The sequence below is a fragment of the Bos indicus genome, chromosome 17, assembly GCF_029378745.1.
Source record: "Bos indicus isolate NIAB-ARS_2022 breed Sahiwal x Tharparkar chromosome 17, NIAB-ARS_B.indTharparkar_mat_pri_1.0, whole genome shotgun sequence".
In the NCBI taxonomy this organism is placed as follows: Eukaryota; Metazoa; Chordata; class Mammalia; order Artiodactyla; family Bovidae; genus Bos; species Bos indicus.
This window is the reverse complement of record NC_091776.1, coordinates 6,482,652-6,501,108: the sequence shown is the minus strand read 5'-3', so window position 1 is coordinate 6,501,108 and position 18,457 is coordinate 6,482,652. Positions and strand designations below refer to the sequence as shown.

At 44.8% G+C, this 18,457-nt stretch overlaps 1 protein-coding gene across 5 annotated transcripts in view; it reads right to left on the bottom strand.

Moving 5' to 3' along the window:
- SH3D19 (SH3 domain containing 19) overlaps positions 1–18,217 on the bottom strand; it is a 201,381-nt gene extending 183,164 nt beyond the window's left edge. The window contains exon 1 of one of the 5 annotated variants that reach the window (XM_070769009.1): positions 17,953–18,217. In XM_070769009.1, the coding sequence (XP_070625110.1) occupies positions 17,953–18,064 (112 nt within the window). In that variant the 5' untranslated portion in view covers positions 18,065–18,217. Of the gene's footprint in view, positions 1–4,169; positions 4,188–4,283; positions 4,776–17,952 lie in introns of those variants that run through there. The other 4 variants (XM_070769008.1, XM_070769011.1, XM_070769019.1 and 1 more) reach the window with 4 other exon arrangements.
- Positions 18,218–18,457: the final 240 nt, after the last annotated feature.

Genomic DNA, 18,457 nt, shown 5'->3' with positions numbered 1-18,457 from the left:
GTCACTCAGTCGTGTCCACTACTTGGCTGAGTATTGAAGGTATGCTGTGATACACACACAGAGCCCCCCTGCAATGACTGGGAGGTTTTTGGTGGTTTTCTTGTTGTTGTTCTAGGCATTTAAGGAAAACTGTCTAATCACTAGCTGTCCACTAAGCTAATGAAACGGAGACTTCAGTGCCACACATCACACAAGAATTATACACTTTACAAAATTAGTTCAGAAAAATTACTAGACAAGTGACAACAATTATAATAACAGCAATAATAAACCCTAGGGAGGAAGAAAAATCTGATTCTAGCGTTGTAATATTGTAATATTCAAAATGCCCAGTTTTCAACATAAAATTATGAGGCACATGCACAGAAAAAAAAAGTAATCAACATAAACAGTTCTGTGAAAGCCCAGATATTGGACTTACTAGAGTTTCCCTGGTGGCTCAGGCAGTAAAGAATCTGCCTGCAGTGTGGAAAACCTGGGTTTGATCCTGGGTTGGGAAGATCCCTGGAGGAGGGCATGGCAACCCACTGCAGGATTCTTGCCTGGAGAATCCCCATGGACAGAGGAGCCTGGCGGGCTACAGTCAAGAGTCAGACACAACTGAGCTAAGCACAGCACAGACAAAGACTTTAAATCAACTATTTTCAGGAAGTTCAAAGAGCTACACACGCTGCTAACAGAACGAAAAAGTAAATGGCAGACCAGGAGAAATATTTCATATCTTACATCCAGCAAAATAAATATTTTGAATGCAAAATATATTAAAAACTCTAACATTTCATCATATGGAAACAAACAAACTAATTTTAAAATGGGCAAAGATTTGACATTCTTCACCAAAGATGATGTAATGGATGGCAATTAACCACATGAAAAGATGCTCATCATCATTATACATTAAGAAAATTCAAATTAAAGCCACAAGAAAATATCACTACACATTCATCAGAAAGACTAAAACAAAAGCCAAAGCAAAAAACCTGACAATACCAAAGGTTGATCAGGATGTAGAGCAACTGGAACTCTCATCCATTGCTGATGATAATGCAAAATGGTTTAACACAACTCTGAAAACACTTTGGTAGTTTCTTATAAAGTTAAGCATACACTTACCATATGACCCATCAAAACAATGTCCAGGTACTTAAAACTAGAGAAATAAAAACTTAAGTTTATGCAAAAACCTGTATGTTTAGAGCAACTTATTCACAAACACCAAAACCTGAAAATCACCTAAGTATCCCTCATCAGGTAAGTGGATGAACAAACTGTGGTGCATTCATAGAATACTGAATACTGAATAGCAGCAAAATGGAACAAACTACTGACACATGGAACAACATGAATGAATCTCCACACTGTGCAGGAAGAAATGATTCCATTAAAAGGCAAAATTACAAAGACATGGAACAGATCAGGAGTTGCAGGGTATAGGGAAGATTTGACTACAACAGGAAGCACAGGAGTTTCAAGGTGATGAAGCATCTGTATTCTGACTATGGAGGTGACTACATGAATAAATACCTTTATTAAAGCTCACAAAAATATGCACCCAAAAGAAGTCAACACTATATGTGTAAGTTTATGTATGTAAATTTAAAAATTAAAGGAGAAAAAGAGACTGCAGGGGTTCAAATTCCAGCTCTACTTCTCTCTGCCTCATTGTTCTCATCTTGAAAACAAAACCTAACTTTCTGTGTTAGTTAACAGGAGTTCCTGGCATACTTTACACACAAAATTAGTTACTGATTGATCAATAAAATGTTTTGTTCAGACATGCTAAAAAGTTGGTACTTTTAAAAACCTACTTACAAGAAATCTCATTTTCAATGAATAAAGCAAAGAATTAAAGACTATTGCACTTAAAACCGTTAATTTTTCATTACCTTTATTAAACATTCGTCGGAAACCTATGAGGTGATCAGTACCAAATTACGTTCCTCAAGGTTTACACAATTCATGTGCTCAAGGAGCTACTGAAAGGCTTGTTCCGAGTGCTACATGAATACTCTTCACACTGCTTAACAGGAAGAGCAAACAGGCTCTAATTAAGATTTACTGTTCAACCTTGTGTATCATTTCCCCTCTCCAGGGGAAGGTGTCAATCGGAAGCTTCTTTTCCCGAGTCAGGACAGGTCACCATCCTTGGACTTGGCCCTCGCTGCGCTGCCTACATCCCATCCATCATCAGCTGGTCCGTCCCTCCTCAGGAACATCCTTAACATCCACCCGCCTCCCATTCCACGGATAAGCGGTTTGGAGCTTTCTAAGAGGCAGCAGCTGCTGTAAGTTTCCTTCCAAAGAGTAAGCGTCTTTTAATTTCATGGCTGCAGTCACCATCTGCAGTGATTTTGGAGCACAAAAAAACAAAGTCTGACACTGTTTCCCCATCTATTTCCCATGAAATGATGGGACCAGATGCCATGATCTTCATTTTCTGAATGTTGAGCTTTAAGCCAACTTTTTCACTCTCCTCTTTCACTTTCATCAAGAGGCTTTTTAGTTCCTCTTCACTTTCTGCCATAAGGGTGGTGTCATCTGCATATCTGAGGTCATTGATATTTCTCCCGGCAATCTTGATTCCAGCTTGTGCTTCTTCCAGTATGGATGTAAGAGTTGGACTGTGAAGAAAGCTGAGCGCTGAAGAATTGATGCTTTTGAACTGTGGTGTTGGAGAAGATTCTTGACAGTCCCTTGGACTGCAAGGAAATCCAACCAGTCCATTCTAAAGGAGATCAGCCCTGGGTGTTCTTTGGAAGAAATGATGCTAAAGCCGAAACTCCAGTACTTTGGCCACCTCATGCGAAGAGTTGACTCATTGGAAAAGACTCTGATGCTGGGAGGTTTTGGGGGCAGGAGGAGAAGGGGACGACAGAGGATGAGATGGCTGGATGGCATCACTGACTCGATGGACATGAGTTTGAGTAAACTCTGGTAGTTGGTGATGGACAGGCCTGGCATGCTGCAGTCCATGGGGTCACAAATAGTTGGACACAACTGAGCAACTGAACTGAACTGAGCTGCTGTAACAGCGACTCCCATCTTCCCAGTGTCTCCCTCTTTATCTGAAAAGCGGCCTCCGTTCCTTGGCCAAACATCCAAATCCACACTCGACATCTCAGAGCAGAGGTGACTGGGACCCCGGGTGGCAGCGCTTTGGGGCGGGAGGGGGGGCCCTCGAGGGAGGCCGCCAGGAAGGACCCTGATCGCTGAGCTTCGTATCCACTTGCTGCCCGCCTCAGCCCAGAGCCTGGCGCCAGCCGTACTGATAACACCAAGTGGCAAACATATCCTCATCACTACTGAAAACGCAATAAGAAAACTTCTTGCGGTCTTGGAGCATGCTGTTTCAGTGAGACACTCTTAGAGTAGAAATTCCCTCACCATTGCAGTGTACACAAGGATCCGGGTTAGAATAAAATGTAATCAAATGAACAATAAAGTCAACTTTAAATCGTTAAAAACATTTTCTATTTGTGTTCTATTTGACAGCTATGCATTGAACATGTGTGCCAGGCACCCTTGTGGTTTATGAGGCTGTAACAATGAACAAAATACATCTTTCCCCATGCTACTCAACAACGAAAGGGTGTTCTGGTCATGCATGGAATCTACCGGTTTTACCTTCTCACCCTCATAACTAACCTCAGAATGCACCCCAAGCCCAAAGTCTCATCTGACAATGATACCGAACAATGCAAGTCCAAGTGTCCAACACAGTGAGGCCAAATAACACTAAAACATTGGAGTCTGGAACAGAGGAAGGTTCACACAAGAAGATGGGTGGCTCAAGCCCTAAGAACCCCAAAGTCACTGAAAGCTTTCATCTCTGAGGTAGCCAGGCGCCCAACCTACTAGCCCTAAGGTTCCAAAAACAGGTCCCTCAGATTGTGACCCAGGCAAACTGCCAGTGCTTTTAGGTCGCGGAGACACGGGTAGTGGAGACGCTCACCGCTGCCTCGAGGCCTGGGCCGAGCCGAGTTGGTGGCTGCGGTGAGGGCTCTGAGCCCTGCGGGACACAGTGCTAAGCCCATTCTGGACCCCCGCTCACCCGCTGGCCCACGGCCGGGTCAGATGGAGGGCCTCAGGGAGAAGGCCAGGATCCGTCTCTCACCTCACTCTCCACCTCACCACCACCACTCCACCGTTGTCTAACTCCCCTCACTGACCGTAGCTGCTTGTAGGCAGGACCCGCTGCTGTGCTGTGCAGTGGCGGAGCAGGACCCTACCGGGGGCTCCCTGACAGTTGGGTGCCTGTGGGCGGGGCCGGGTGAGGCACTCACCAATGGCGGAGCAGGACTCACTGCCGGGTAACAGGGCGCCAAGGAGTAATGGGGCCGAAGTAGTTGCTGTGCTTTGCAATGGCGGAGCAGGACCCTACCAGGGGCTCCCTGACAGTTGGGTGCTGGTGGGCGGGGCCCGGTGAGGCACTCACCAATGGCGGAGCAGGACTCACTGCCTGGTAACAGGGCACCAAGTGGTAACGGGCAGCAGTAGCTGCCGTGCTAAGGGCTGAACTCACTGTGCTGTTACAACAGAAGCAGCTGGAGGCCATTCTCAATTCTCACATGCAGGTGGCCAGGTGAGTACCACAAGACCCTACCATCCTCCTCCTAAAAGTAGCTATCTGTAGTTTGTCATTAGCTTCTGCCCCAATGGGACTCTCTGTGCAGGACCCTTGCTGGACAACCTACTTAGAGGCTCTTCCTTGGGGAGGCTGACTACAAGAAAAACAAGTCATTTATTCAGTAAGTTTAGAGCTATGGATGGAGAAGGCAATGGCACCCCACTCCAATACTCTTGCCTGGAAAATCTCATGGACGGAGGAGCCTGGTAGGCTGCAGTCCATGGAGTCACTAAGAGTCAGACACGACTGAGTGACTTCACTTTCCCTTTTCCTTTCATGCATTGGAGAAGGAAATGGCAACCCACTCCAGTGTTCTTGCCTGGAGACTCCCAGGGACGGGGGAGCCTGGTGGGCTGCCGTCTATGGGGTCGCACAGAGTCAGACACGACTTAAGCGACTTAGCAGAGCTATGGAAGGAGACAAAGGTAAACTGAGTCACCAAAATGATGACAGTGGTAACAGTAACATAAGGAATAACAATCTTCCCAACTTACAAAGGAATGTTCTCTGGGGAAACTATTTGCTGTGTTTCCAAATAACTTTTTGCTATATTTCCAAATGAACTATTTGCTGTATTTCCAAATGACTTCTGATGCTGCTTCCTGTGTCTTCCAACTTACTGGTATATCCTTATAATAAGCCTCCCGTCAACTGATGTTAGCAGAACAGGCCACTATTTCTTACAATCTGAAAGGACATAACTATCACACACATTACTTTCCAGTTACTTCAACGATAGGCCCTTACTGCTAAGTCACTTCAGTTGTGCCCGACTCTGTGCGACCCCAGAGATGGCAGCCCACCAGGCTCCCCCGTCCCTGGGATTCTCCAGGCAAGAGTACCGGAGTGGGTTGCCATTTCCTTCTCCAATGCATGAAAGGGAAAAGTGAAAGTGAAGTCACTCAGTCGTGTCCAACTCCTAGCGACCCCATGGACTGCAGTCCACCAGGCTCCTCCGCCCATGGGATTTTCCAGGCAAGAGTACTGGAGTGGGTTGCCATTGCCTTCTCCAGGAGTCTTCTTAAGCTATGGATAACACAAACTGTTAGTCACTCAGTTGCACCTGACTCTTTGTGACCCCATGGACTGTAGTCTGCCAGGCTCCTCTGTCAATGGAATTCTCCAGGCAAGAATACTGGAGTAGGTAGCCATTCCCTTCTCCAGGGGATCTTTCTGACCCAGGGACTGAACCCAGATCTCCCGCATTACAGGCAGATTCTTTACCATCTGAGTCACCAGGGAAGCACCATGGAAACACAGGGACTGTACATAGTCCATGTATAAAACGCATGGTAGATTCCACTTATTGTTTGACTGAAAGGCAGCACAACATAAATTACTTATGATGGAAACACATTACAGGGACTTCCTTGGTGCTCCATTGGCTAAGACTCCAGGCAGGGGGCCCGGGTTCAATCCCTGGTCAGGGAATTAGATCCACAGATCCAAACTAAGAGTTCACATGCCACAATTAAACAAATAAATTTTTGTTTTAAATTACAGTTCAGGGCTTCCCTGGTGGTCCAGGGGTTAAAAACCCATGTTGCAATTGAGGGGACTGGTTGGATCCCTGGTCTGGGAAAATCCCACATTTCGTGGGGCAACAAAAGCCCACGTGCCACAACTACTGAGCCTGTGCTCTAGAACCCAACAACTGCAACTGCTAAGCCCACGTGCCCAAACTATGGAAGCCCGCACACCCCAGAGCTTGTGCTCCAGAACAAGGAAGCCACTGCAATGAGAAGTCCAAGCACGGCGACTAGGAAGTCGCCCCTGCTCGCCACAATCAGAGAGAACCGCGTGCAGCAAAGAAGGCCCAGCACAGCCAAAATCATAAACCAGTTAATTAAATTTATTACTTAAAAAAATAATAATAAATACATGTTCAAAAAATTACAGTTCAAATTCCAAGCATGCACAGTGAAACCACTCAACATCACATTTTTAAATAGGAGATGAAGCCAGTGAGTCTCACCTCACATAGAACTCTAAAACTCCAGCTCCCCAGCGATCCCAAAAGTACTTAATCAGGAAATCTGAGTGTAGGGTGAGCACACATCTTGTAGAAAACTCCTCAGTTAATTCCGATGCCCAGTCAACACTGAGAATCCCAGTACTGAAGCAGAAGTAACCGAGGGCCTTGTTACTCAAAGTGTAACTCAGGCACCACTAGCAGCAGCAGCATCTACAGTCTGTTAGAAAGGCAGAATCCCAGGCTCCACCCCAAACCTATGAAATCAAGATCGGCAGTTTTACAAGATCTCCAGGGGATTTGTAGGCATATTAAAGTTTGAGAAGCACTGTTTAAAGTTTAAAGCATTGCTACAGAAGTGTAAGAAATACCATACCACGTTTTCAAGTTGAATACCTCAAGAAGAAAGGAGAAACAGGATTAGATTAGCATAAAAGATAAAATGTTTGTGATATTAGGCACTTCCCATTACTAAGCCTCTAATTAAGAGGAATATTCAAATATAAGTCTGCACATTTTAAAACTTGAACTACCACTCCTTATTCCAAATGAATTTCACTTACAAACCACACCTTCCACTGGCAAGTTATACCTCAACTGAGTAACACGAATCGACCAGATAACTTGTTATCTCCATGGAGCTAGTGTGTTGAGGGACACTCCTCATGAGGAAGTAAAGACACAAGGAGTGTGGTGACAAGGCAAAAAAGGATCTTTTACCTGGGCAGCCCCAAGCTGAGTGAGGGGCCTTCCAGATTTTTGTGAACACCTCTGTACTAGTTTCAGAGGACTCTTTGGAAATGGGGATATTTATTGCCAGCAAAAAGAACTCTCCATGTGTCGTGCAAACGTTTTCTTCCGTGCCCCTTGTTCTTGGCCGGCTCTCAAAGAAAAAGCATTTAGCTTTCTTCCAGTACAGCGATTCCTTGATTAATGTATCTTCAGGAAACAACACTCCAGCATGATGAAGGCAGCCATATTGGACACAAACTCTGAATCTTAAGCAGCAGCCCTGGCATGAGCTACAGGCTCATCAGTGATGCCACTTCGAATCTGCTCCTGTGCAGCGGAGGGACAAAACCACCTCCCGTCACAGCTTCTGTTTGTTTGTGCCCTGAGAAGTATTAAACATGGCTCTTGGCAAAATGACAGAATCAGAAAACTGTTTTCAGATTCTAGAGGTTTCCTTTTCAATCCCACTAAACAAGGATGACCGTGACCCTCTTCAAGAAATGTACATGACACATGAAAACCTGACATTTACAGGCATTTTTCCCATAGTAAACTTGTAGAGCAGTTAGAGAATAAATAATTCCCATTCAAAAGATGCAAAAGGGAGGGACATCTAAGTTATTTGTCCAAGGTCACATTATAATAAAGCACAAAATAGCAGCAAGAACCTAGGCATCCTAAGGTAACCTCGTGGAAACAAAATTAGCCTGGTGATAAGGAGGGAGGAACAAGATCAAGTCAGAAGTTTTATCAGCCAGGAATTGGATTCAGCTGCTAATTATAATGGCAACCCACTCCAGTGTTCTTGCCTGGAGAATCCCAGGGATGGGGGAGCCTGATGGGCTGTTGTCTCTGGGGTCGCACAGAGTCGGACACGACTGAAGCGACTTAGCAGCAGCAGCTAATTATAAAGACCTAAGATAACAATTGTTTCCCAGGTGGTGCCAGTGGTAAAGAATCCACCTGTCGATGCAGGAGACGAAAGAGACATGGCTTCAATCCCTGGGTCAGGAAGATCCCCTAGAATAGGAAATGGCAACGCACTCCAGTGTTCTTGCCTGGAGAATCCCATGGACAGAGGAGCCTGGCGAGCTCCAGTCTCTGGGATGGCAACGAGTCAGACACAACTGAGCGACGTAAACACATGCACGGCCACAGAGGCTTAAATAGGACAGTTTTTCTTAAATAAAGGAGAAGCAGGCAATCAAAAGCTCACAGGATGGCTTTATTAACATCGGGAACAGAGAGTCCATGTATTTTTCCGCCCCACTGTTCTCAGCGTGTGGCTTCCATCCTCAAGGTGACCTCATGACTCAGGATGGCTGCCGAACCACACACACCCTTGATCCTGGTAGGAGGGAGATGGAAGGGGATATGGGCAAAAGGATATTCTGTACACTTGAGTCCCCTTTAGAGAATTTTCCTAGAAGCCCCACTCAACAACTTCTACTTGCATCTCCTTAGCAGGCTGGGGGAAGCAGTTTCATAGGTGGGTACTCTGCCACAGTCCGTCATACAGGGTTCCACTGACTAAGGAAGGGGGGAACGAATACTAGGGAGGCAACTAGGAATCTGCACAGAATCCTACTCCATTGCTTTCTAGCTGTGTGACCTGGAGTAGATTATTTGCCCTTCGAGGTAAACAGCCCCTTCAGTTTCTCATCTGCCACAATGAAGGGACTCATCACACCTATCTCATAGGATTGGTGTGAGGACGAAGGGAAAAAAACACACTTAAGACAATTAGAAGACCACCTGGAAGCCGCACGATAAATATTAACTCGTTGTTTGGTTATCCTACTCCAGGGCTTTTCCAAATTCCTCTCATACTCTAACTTCCTCTCCATTTCCAAAACTGGAAAGGAATTCATATTAGTGCTTGGCACCTGTGGATACACTAGTGTGAAGGAGTTTTAATCATAGGCTACCTCAAGCTGGGTATGCATTCCATGTCTTTCTTTTCCAATTATGAAAGTGTGTGCCAGACATCAGGACACATGAGATTTTCTGGACAGAGCTAGGGTGGAGGAATTGAGCTCACATTCCCCAAAAGGCAAGGTCTGAACACAGTCCCAATGGAGATTTTGGACAGCCCAAAGAAACTAAAAAAGAATGATATCTCCCGTGCAGAATTCTACAAAACCTATGGAGATAATCTACCCCTGAGGAGGTGAAACGAAACTCTCACTCTAAGTGTGGCCTGCTTAGTCACTTCCTTTAGTTCCTGTGGTCTGAATGCAGTGGGTAGTGACCCTGGGGCAGAGAAACTGACAGACACTCCCTCAGGTAGGTGATCAAGGTCAACACCAACAGTAATAAGGGATGTTAATTTATACCCTAAGTGTGGAGAAAAGGGAACCCTCTTGTAGGAATGTAGACTGATACAGCCATTATGGAGAACAGTATGGAGGTTCCTTAGAAAAACTAAAAATAGAACTCCCATATGACCCAGCAATCCCACTACTGGGCATAAACCCTGAGGAAACCATAAATGAAAAAGACACATATACCCCCCAATGTTCACTGCAGGACTATTTACAATAGCCAGAACATGGAAGCAACCTAGATGTCCCAGGACAGATGAATGGATAAAGAAAATGTGGTGCAAATATACAATGGAATATTACACAACCACAAAAAGGAATGAAATTGGGTCATTTGTAGTGATGTGGATGGACTTAGAGTCTGTCATATAGAGTGAAGTGAGAAAAAGAAAAACAAATGCAGCAGCAAAACGGTACGGATGAACCCATTTGCACGGCAGGGATAGAGATGCAGACACAGAGGACAGGTGCACACAGAGAGAGGAGGGGGAGGGGGAAAGGGAGAGCAGCGCTGCGGCTGCTGCTAAGTCGCTTCAGTCGTGTCGGACTCTGTGCGACCCCATAGACGGCAGCCCACCAGGCCCCGCCGTCCCTGGGATTCTCCAGCCAAGAATACTGGAGTGGGTTGCCATTTCCTCCTCCCTGGACCTATATAATCACCATCTGTAAAACAGATAGCCAGTGAGAAGCTGCTGTACGGCACAGGGAGCGCAGCTTGGTGCTCTGGGATGACCTAGCTGGGTGGGATGGCGGTGGTGGTAGAAGGGAGGGCCAGGAGGGAGAGGACATATGTATACATAGAGCCGATTCACTTTGTTGTACCTAAGAAGCTTTCACAATATTGGAAAGCAATTATACTCAAAAAAAAAAGAGAAAAACTATACCCTTAATATGTGGTTAATATGGTACTTCATGGGCTTCCCAGGTGACTCAGGGGTAAAAAAAAATCCGCCTGCCAATGCAGGAGATGCAAGAGACTCAGGTTTGATCCCTGGTCCAGGAAGATTCTCTGGAGTAGAAAATGGTTAACTCCAGTATTCTTGCCTGGAAAATTCTATGGACAGAGGAGCCTGGCGGGCTATAGTCCATGGGGATGTGGAGTTGGACACGACTGAGCACGTGTGCACACACGCGCACACACACACACACACACACACACACAGTATTTTACCTCTCAAACACCCCAAACTCCAGTCTAAACATGAGAACATCAGATCCCCAAAGAGCGACATTCTACAAAATATCCGACCAGTACTCCTTCACACGGTCAAGGCCATCAGGAACAAGGAAAATCTAAGACACTGTCCCAGCCAAGAGGAGCCTGAAGAGACAGGACAACTACACGTAATGGGACCATGCAAAGCAAGGATAAATTAGGTCAAAATTAAGGAGATGTTAATAAAGGGGAAATATGGGTGTGGGAGACAGGAACCTTCTGTACTAGCTTCACAATTTTCCTGTAAATCTAAAACTATTCTAAAAGAAAAGTTCACTTAAAAAAAGAAAACAGCCACTCCTACAGGGTCGGCTGCTCTCACGTCTGAAGGGTGTACTGTCTGTTGCCCATTTAATAAAGTTCTGCTTGCAAAAAAAGAAGAAAAAATGCTTTATTGCCTGTTCACTCCCCCCCAGCCATGCACCCATCCCCACCCAAAGGCAAGCCTAGAGCCCCTAAAGGTGAGACCTACAGAGGCTGAGGGACAGAACTGACGTTCAACCTCCCTTCAAATGAGAGGGCCGGGCCTCCTTCCTTCCCTCCCATCACCCTGCTCTACACTCTGAAGTGGCTAGATATATATTTCCATCTTGTACTTAATAACATTTGCATCGTGCAGTATTATAAATTCCCCCAGAATATACACAAGAGAATTATAAATCTCCCCAGAACACATCTCACAGCTTCCACTGATAAAGCAGAGTACCATCCCTCCATCAGTGAAGTGCCCATCTTGAAAGACAACTCGTAAGCTAGCATGACAGCCCTTCTCCAGGTGAGGCATGTCTTGAGCCTGGCACCTTTGGCTTCTCCTTCATCAGCAAATTACTTCACAAGGAGCCTGGAGAAACACCCCTAGATGTGAACCTGCACACTGGCACGCTTCTGTAAACCAAGTCAGAAGTTCTTTTTCTGCTCGTCTCCTAGAATCACAAAATGCAAAGTTGGAAGCCTCATCCTTTCAATTAATAAGGCCCAGAAAGATGCTGTAAGTTGCTGGAGGCTAAAGCTAACTAGCAGAGATCTGTGTACAGAGGATTAGACTCTAAGTACCATTGAATGTAGGGCTTCCCAGGTGGCACTAGTTGTAAAGAACCCTCCTGTCAATGCAGGAGATGTGAGAGACGTGGGATCGATCCCTGGGTCGGGAAGATCCCCTGGAGGAAGGCATGGCAACACACTCCAGTCTTCTTGTCTGGAGAAGCCCAGGGACAGAGGAACCTGGTGGACTACAGTCTATGGGGTCGCAAAAAGTCAAACACGACTAAAACAACTTAGCACACACACACCACTGAATGTAAAGGTGAAACGTTCTGAGGGGAGACAGAGTTGCCCCCAGAATGTAACATGCCAGTGAAGTTATAGAAGCCTTGGATGAACAGTGGCAAAGATTAAAAAAAAAAAAAGAATGAAGGAATGCACCCTGGTTAAAAATAGGATGTGGAGTCATTGACTTCCCTTTATTTGTTTGAAATCACTTTGAACACAATGATTATGTCACAAGAAAGAGCTTTTCTTTTGTGATGAAGAAGAAAAGGTATTAATAAAAATCACGACAAGCCACATTAAAATAGCTTGTAAGGTGCAAGGAATGTCAAATGAAGAACTAGGCTCTATCTTTGATGGTCTTGTAAGATTGAGATATTTCAAAAAGAGAATCATGAATTCCAAAGCAAAGCAAATACATTTGATTAGAAATGGTGAAGATGCAGTTTTACCTCCTTTTTCTTTGCCAACCTGAAACTGCACAACTATTCCTAAATGAAGAAAAAATACAGACTCAATAAAGTGTTAGATATTTTAACAATAACAAAATTATACATAAACACTAACAACATTATAGGCAGTATTTATTATGGGGCCTAGCTGTGTTCTAAAGGTATTACATGTATTAATTCACTTAATCCTCAAACCCTATGCAATAGGTTTTATTAACACTCCCATTTTACAAGTAAAGAATGGACACACACAGACAGGTTAGGTAACCTGTTCAAGGTTACACAGTAAGAGGCTGAGTCAAGAAATAAATTAAGATAGTCTGATTCTCTTATGCTAACCTCCATTTCATAGTTACCATGAACTACTTGATCTTCTTACTTATTTCTTTAAAGTATATTAGTCTTACTTTCCCTAATTCTATGACATGTCCTTTAAAAGGAGGGAGCCTATTTTATGTATTTCTTTGTATTCCCTGTATTTTCTACACATTTTGCATACATTTTGTTGACAGGATAACTAGTAGATCTTCTTAAAGAACTTGGTGAGTAGAGAATTTTTAAATAACATGTCCATATATCCCTAGTTTCTGTGAGATTTATAGTAACCTTCTCAAAATAAATCAGATAACTTTGGAACTCTAATAACAAAAACTGTAAGCTAGTGGCCCAGAAGAATTCATGTAGTTTTCAAAACGATACAACTTATTAGGCAGAGCCACACACTCTGGGCCGTATGACCTAACACATTGTCATATAAATAAACATGTCAAATGTTTATTTGTCATGTCAAATAAACAACGGTTCATGACTTGAAACACCCAATAGAGTAACTGATTTGTAGCTATATATCTAGCTGTGTTCTTTTTAGATTATTAGATTCAGTTTTTTTTTAACAGTTCTGAGTCTCAATTTACTCAACTTTAAAATGGGAATAATAAAAATGTACCCTCTTCCTTCTCAGGCTGTTGTAACAGTCAAGTTCCATGAGGCTGTGGAAGTCCTTCCTAAGTAGAAAAGCACCCGGTAAATGTAAAAAGTATTTCTAAAATATAACAAACAACATCATGCGGGTATAAACATGCGCAGCATTCAAAGCAACTGACTTTTATTAGTAGCCAGCAGGATAGCTTGGAAAAACACAGATTTTCAGGTCAAAAAGACCTGGATTCAAGTCCCCGTCCTGCCATTTACAGCTTGAGGGATCTTGGGCAAGTCACTTAAATATTTTTAAAATATTTCTGAGCCTCAATCTTTTCAATTATAAAATGGAGAAAATAACACCTCCCTCACAGGAGACAACCTGTAAGAAGTAGTTCATAGAGAACACGATGAAGAGAACACAACGAAGTTTAATCGTGACCTCATATTAAAAATATCAGTTATTCTACTCAGAACACATGGGAGAAATTATATCTGTCCTTCCAGAATTTACCATAATCACATCAAACACAGAGTAAATTTATTTAATATTTATTAAACCCTATCAAATGCCAGCAGTAAAGAATCCTCCTGCAATACAGGAGACAGATAAGACATGGGTTCAATCCCAAGGTCAGAAAGATCCCCTGGAGGAGGAAATGGCAATCCACTCCAGTATTCCTGCCTGGGAAATCCTATGGACAGAGGAGCTGGCCAGCTACACTCCACAGGGTCACAAAGAGTCAGACACAACTGAGCACACAAAATTAAATGCCTACCACTCCTCAGAATTTTGTACTCCCTGCCCTTTGGAGCGACTTCGCTTTCACTTTTCACTTTCATGCACTGGAGAAGGAAATGGCAACCCAGTCCAGTGTTCTTGCCTGGAGAATCCCAGGGACAGGGGGAGCCTGGTGGGCTGCCGTCTATGGGGTCACACAGAGTCGGACACGACTGAAGTGACTTAGCAGCAGCAGCAGCAGCAGCCGCCCTTTGGAGAAACAATATAAAAATGCTGTCAAGTCACTCAGAGTTCTCAGACCCATTTGAGATTCTGACGAAAGCTATGGCATCTCTCCTCAAAGAAAGCTACAAAACTTTTAGTAGACAAAACAGAAGATACAGAATATCTTCATGACCTTGGGGTAGAGAAAGCGTTCTTAACAAAGGAGGACAGCGAGGAGAGGAGGGACACTTAACTATAAAGAAAAAGATTCGTAAATCTACCTACACTAAAATTATGAATTTCTACATCAAAAGAAACCATGAACAAAAATTTTTTACATAAACTAGAGTGGAAGCACAATCTGCAACATCAACCAATGGAAGCTGAGATTCCTGTGCAGGTAAAAAACTCCAGCCAATCAATAAAAAATAATAAGCAAAAATGTGACATATGAATGCAAAGAAAAACTACAGCTACATGTAACTATGGATACACCTTACAAACTTAACATGGAATGAAGAAAGCATGACACTAAAGAATATACACAGGATGATTTCATGCATGTGAAGTTGTCAAATAACGAACTAAATCATACTTAGTAAGGTAAAATTAAACAATACTGAATAGGGATGCACATATATATGCATATGCTCATGTGCATGCATACATGTATAGGTAAAACTGCACAGGAAGAGGGAAAAAAGTGGTTCCTCAAGGGGAAGGAAGACGTCATGACTAGGAGAGACCAAAGTTTGCTTCGGGAAATGATAATACTTGGGCACAGGCTATGTGAGTCTTTATGATTTACAGGTTTTATATTTACAGGTTCTCCTGAATATACATTGCAAAGTTAAAAAAAAAAAAAAAAAAACGCTTCCACAACCACACCTATATAGTTAGCAGGGAGAGAAGGAATTCACAGACTCCCTCAAGTCCATACACCCTAAGTTTATGGTGTCAAGCTCTGTGAGATCAAAGAAAAATGGAAACATCCTTAGATTGTGAGGTGGTGGAGGAAGGAGAGACGGGATGAGAACAGGAAAGATGGAAGAGTAGAAAGAGGAAGCGGGAGACTCTCCTGGCTGCCCAGTGGTTAAGACTTCACCTTCCAACGCAGCGTGTATGGGTTAGACCCCTGGCCAGGGGGCTAAGACCCCACAGGGTTCATAGCCCCAAACCCAAAACGTAAAACAGAAGCAATATTTTAACAAATTCAATGAAGACTTTAAAAACGGTTCACGTTAAGGGGGTTGGGGGGAGAAACATGAAGCCTCTAGGTCAGTTCCTACTCTCTCCCTTGGAGAGAGAACACCGGGAACAGAGGTAACTAACAAATGCCCAAGCTTGGTAAGGAATGCAAGGGAGTCTGAAAAACACACGGAAACTAACGAGGAGAAAGAGGAGCACAGCTTGCAAAGAAATGTAAACTATTAAATCATGTGTCTCCAAAGAAAGAAGCCTGCTAAAATAGCCAGTTTAACCCTCTGGCCACTCCATAATATCTCTGTTCCTCACCCCTGAACCCAGGCAGGGTGTATAAAATGTTAGAAACTGCGAACACCAATTTCTGGGTGAAAAAGAACACTATGTCACCTCACAGCAACAGATTATCACGGAACCTAGAAAAGCTCCTGGTAGCCTTGGGAAATTAAAGAACTGGCAAAAACAAGTTACAAAATGCCATTCCCACCGGCCTTGGAATAAACACATACACTGCAACTAAATGATAAACATATACCTGTATCATATCTAGGATGACCTCGGTACGGCTCTTCACAGAACATACGTGGAGCTTTTTGCTGAAGATAAAAGGAGTCCAAGGAATGCTTAAATCAGTGGAAAACAGAAATATCTCTGAAGTTTTTCATTGTATTCTCCCATCAATTATTTACTCATATCCAGCAATCACCCAGTATTTCATTAGATCTGGGTTTATACTAAACAAAACTATCAAGACGTTATCTTCCAAACGGTTGGTGTTTGTGTGGTTAGTCAAATGCCTTATTTTGATGGAAGAATAATGAGCAAAAGGATGATTTTTTTAATTAAAAAATTAATAATTAAAATTTTTTTAATTTTTTAAATGCTTTTTGTAATTTATTAATAACATGTATTAATCATTAATAACATGCAGTAATTTACATTGTACAAAACATACTTTTCTAATTTTTCTCATATCAATTCATTGTTCATTTACTGCCTACAGTTTCTACTCCTCAAATCTTATTGACATTAATAAGCCCACTAAGTATCAAATATTTAGACGGTAACACTCATTGCTAGAAAGAAGTCCAGAGCAAAGGATCTAGATTTCCTCGAAAAAACTTCCAAAAGGAAAAATGGAATTTGACATTTGGACTACATGAGAAGACTCATCTTCCAAAAGGAATGATTTTTAAGGGTTCAAGATCCTACCAGGAGCATCAAATCAAGTATTTCTTCACGTTCCACTCAAACTCTTTCCTTTCATCCCATTTTCTAGCCTCATTTGTTCCCCAGAAACTCAGGATCTTTCAATTCTCCAACTTTCCTTGAGGTTAAGGGAGACATATAGAAAAATTTCTCCATTGTTTACTGGAATGCTCAGTGTATTCCACTTTCTAAAGAGGCCTTAATGAATGTGCACATCGGAATCCTTCTCACGCCTATATCTCCCTTTTATTGTCATCTCTTCCCTCTTGTTTTCAGATAACTGGCTTATCCAGTTGGAACCAAAGACCAAAGAATTTCCTCTCTATTATATTATGTTTAAGTGAAAAGCTCCCCCGGAAAGTGAAGGGGTGTGGGTGTGCACTTACTCACTCTTCCACTTCTGCGTCAAACTATTGATCCGTGCCGCCTTTGTGCACCCAAAAACAAGATCACAAAAGTAGTTATATACCAGAAATGATTCTCGGTCCAAATGCATCACCTTTTGGAATGCTATATTCTGGACTGGGGAGAGGGGGCAGGAGGGAGACGGGGCGGGAAGGAGGAGGGGCGAGGCGGGGGTGGTGTCACCAAGTCACTCTAAAGCAAGTCCTATAGAAACTAGGTGCACTTGGGCGATTGGGGGTTGGGAGGGCAGACCCAGGTCCGAAGTTCAACAGGCACCGAAACCCAAACCCGACTGGACTATTAGCACGTGCTTAGACTCGGTTGCGACAGCCTGGCAAACCTATCGGGAGGGGGCATTCTTCACCGGCCTCTGACTCATCCAGAGATAAGGAAGCCACAAGTTCCAAGCCAGCAGCTCCTGGATTTAGTCTGCACGGAAAATATGTAGTTTCGGCTCCAGGGCCCCTAACAGGTAGAGATAAGCTTGAATTTCCTGGGGCTCGGCCCCAAAGTGAGGATGGGAATTGAAGGAAAGCCACTCTCCCTCCGGCTCGCCTCCGAGAGTTGAAGGTGCGGATCCCCTCCGGGCGGGCGAGGGAGCCGCCGGTGTCCGGAGCAGGGCGTGCGCGGCCCCGGGTCCCCGGCGCCCCCGTCCCTCCCTCGCGCTGCCCGAGCCCCTCACCTGCGGCCGGGTGGCCGGAGAGCACGCGGCCCCGGGCGCGGCGCGGGCCCCCGAGCTCGCGGCGCTCGCGCAGCTCGTCGTCCTCGTCCTCCCGCCGCCGGCCCTCAGCCATGGACTAGCCGCGCGGGCCCGCGCGCCGGCCGCCAGCCCCCGGCGCCCCGCGCCCGCAGCCTCGGGCCTGGGAGGCGCCCCCGGGGAGCGGCGGCGTCGGAAGCGGCTGCTTCGTCGGCTCCACCTGCAGCCCGCGGGGGTGCGGCCGGGCGCGGGCCGAGCCGGCTTCCCCGCCTCCTCGCGCGCCCCGGCGGCCTCCTCCGGGCTCCGGCTCTCCCGCTCCCTTCCCCGCCCCGCGGATCGGAGCCGGGATCGGGCGGGGTCTGGCGGGGCCTCGCCTCCTCGGGGAGGGGTTACCGGCCGCAGAGCCGCCCAGCCGCCGCACAAGCTGGGAGCACCCGCGCCACCCAAACAGACCGGTACAAAATAAACAAACGGGATAGGAAAGGGGGAA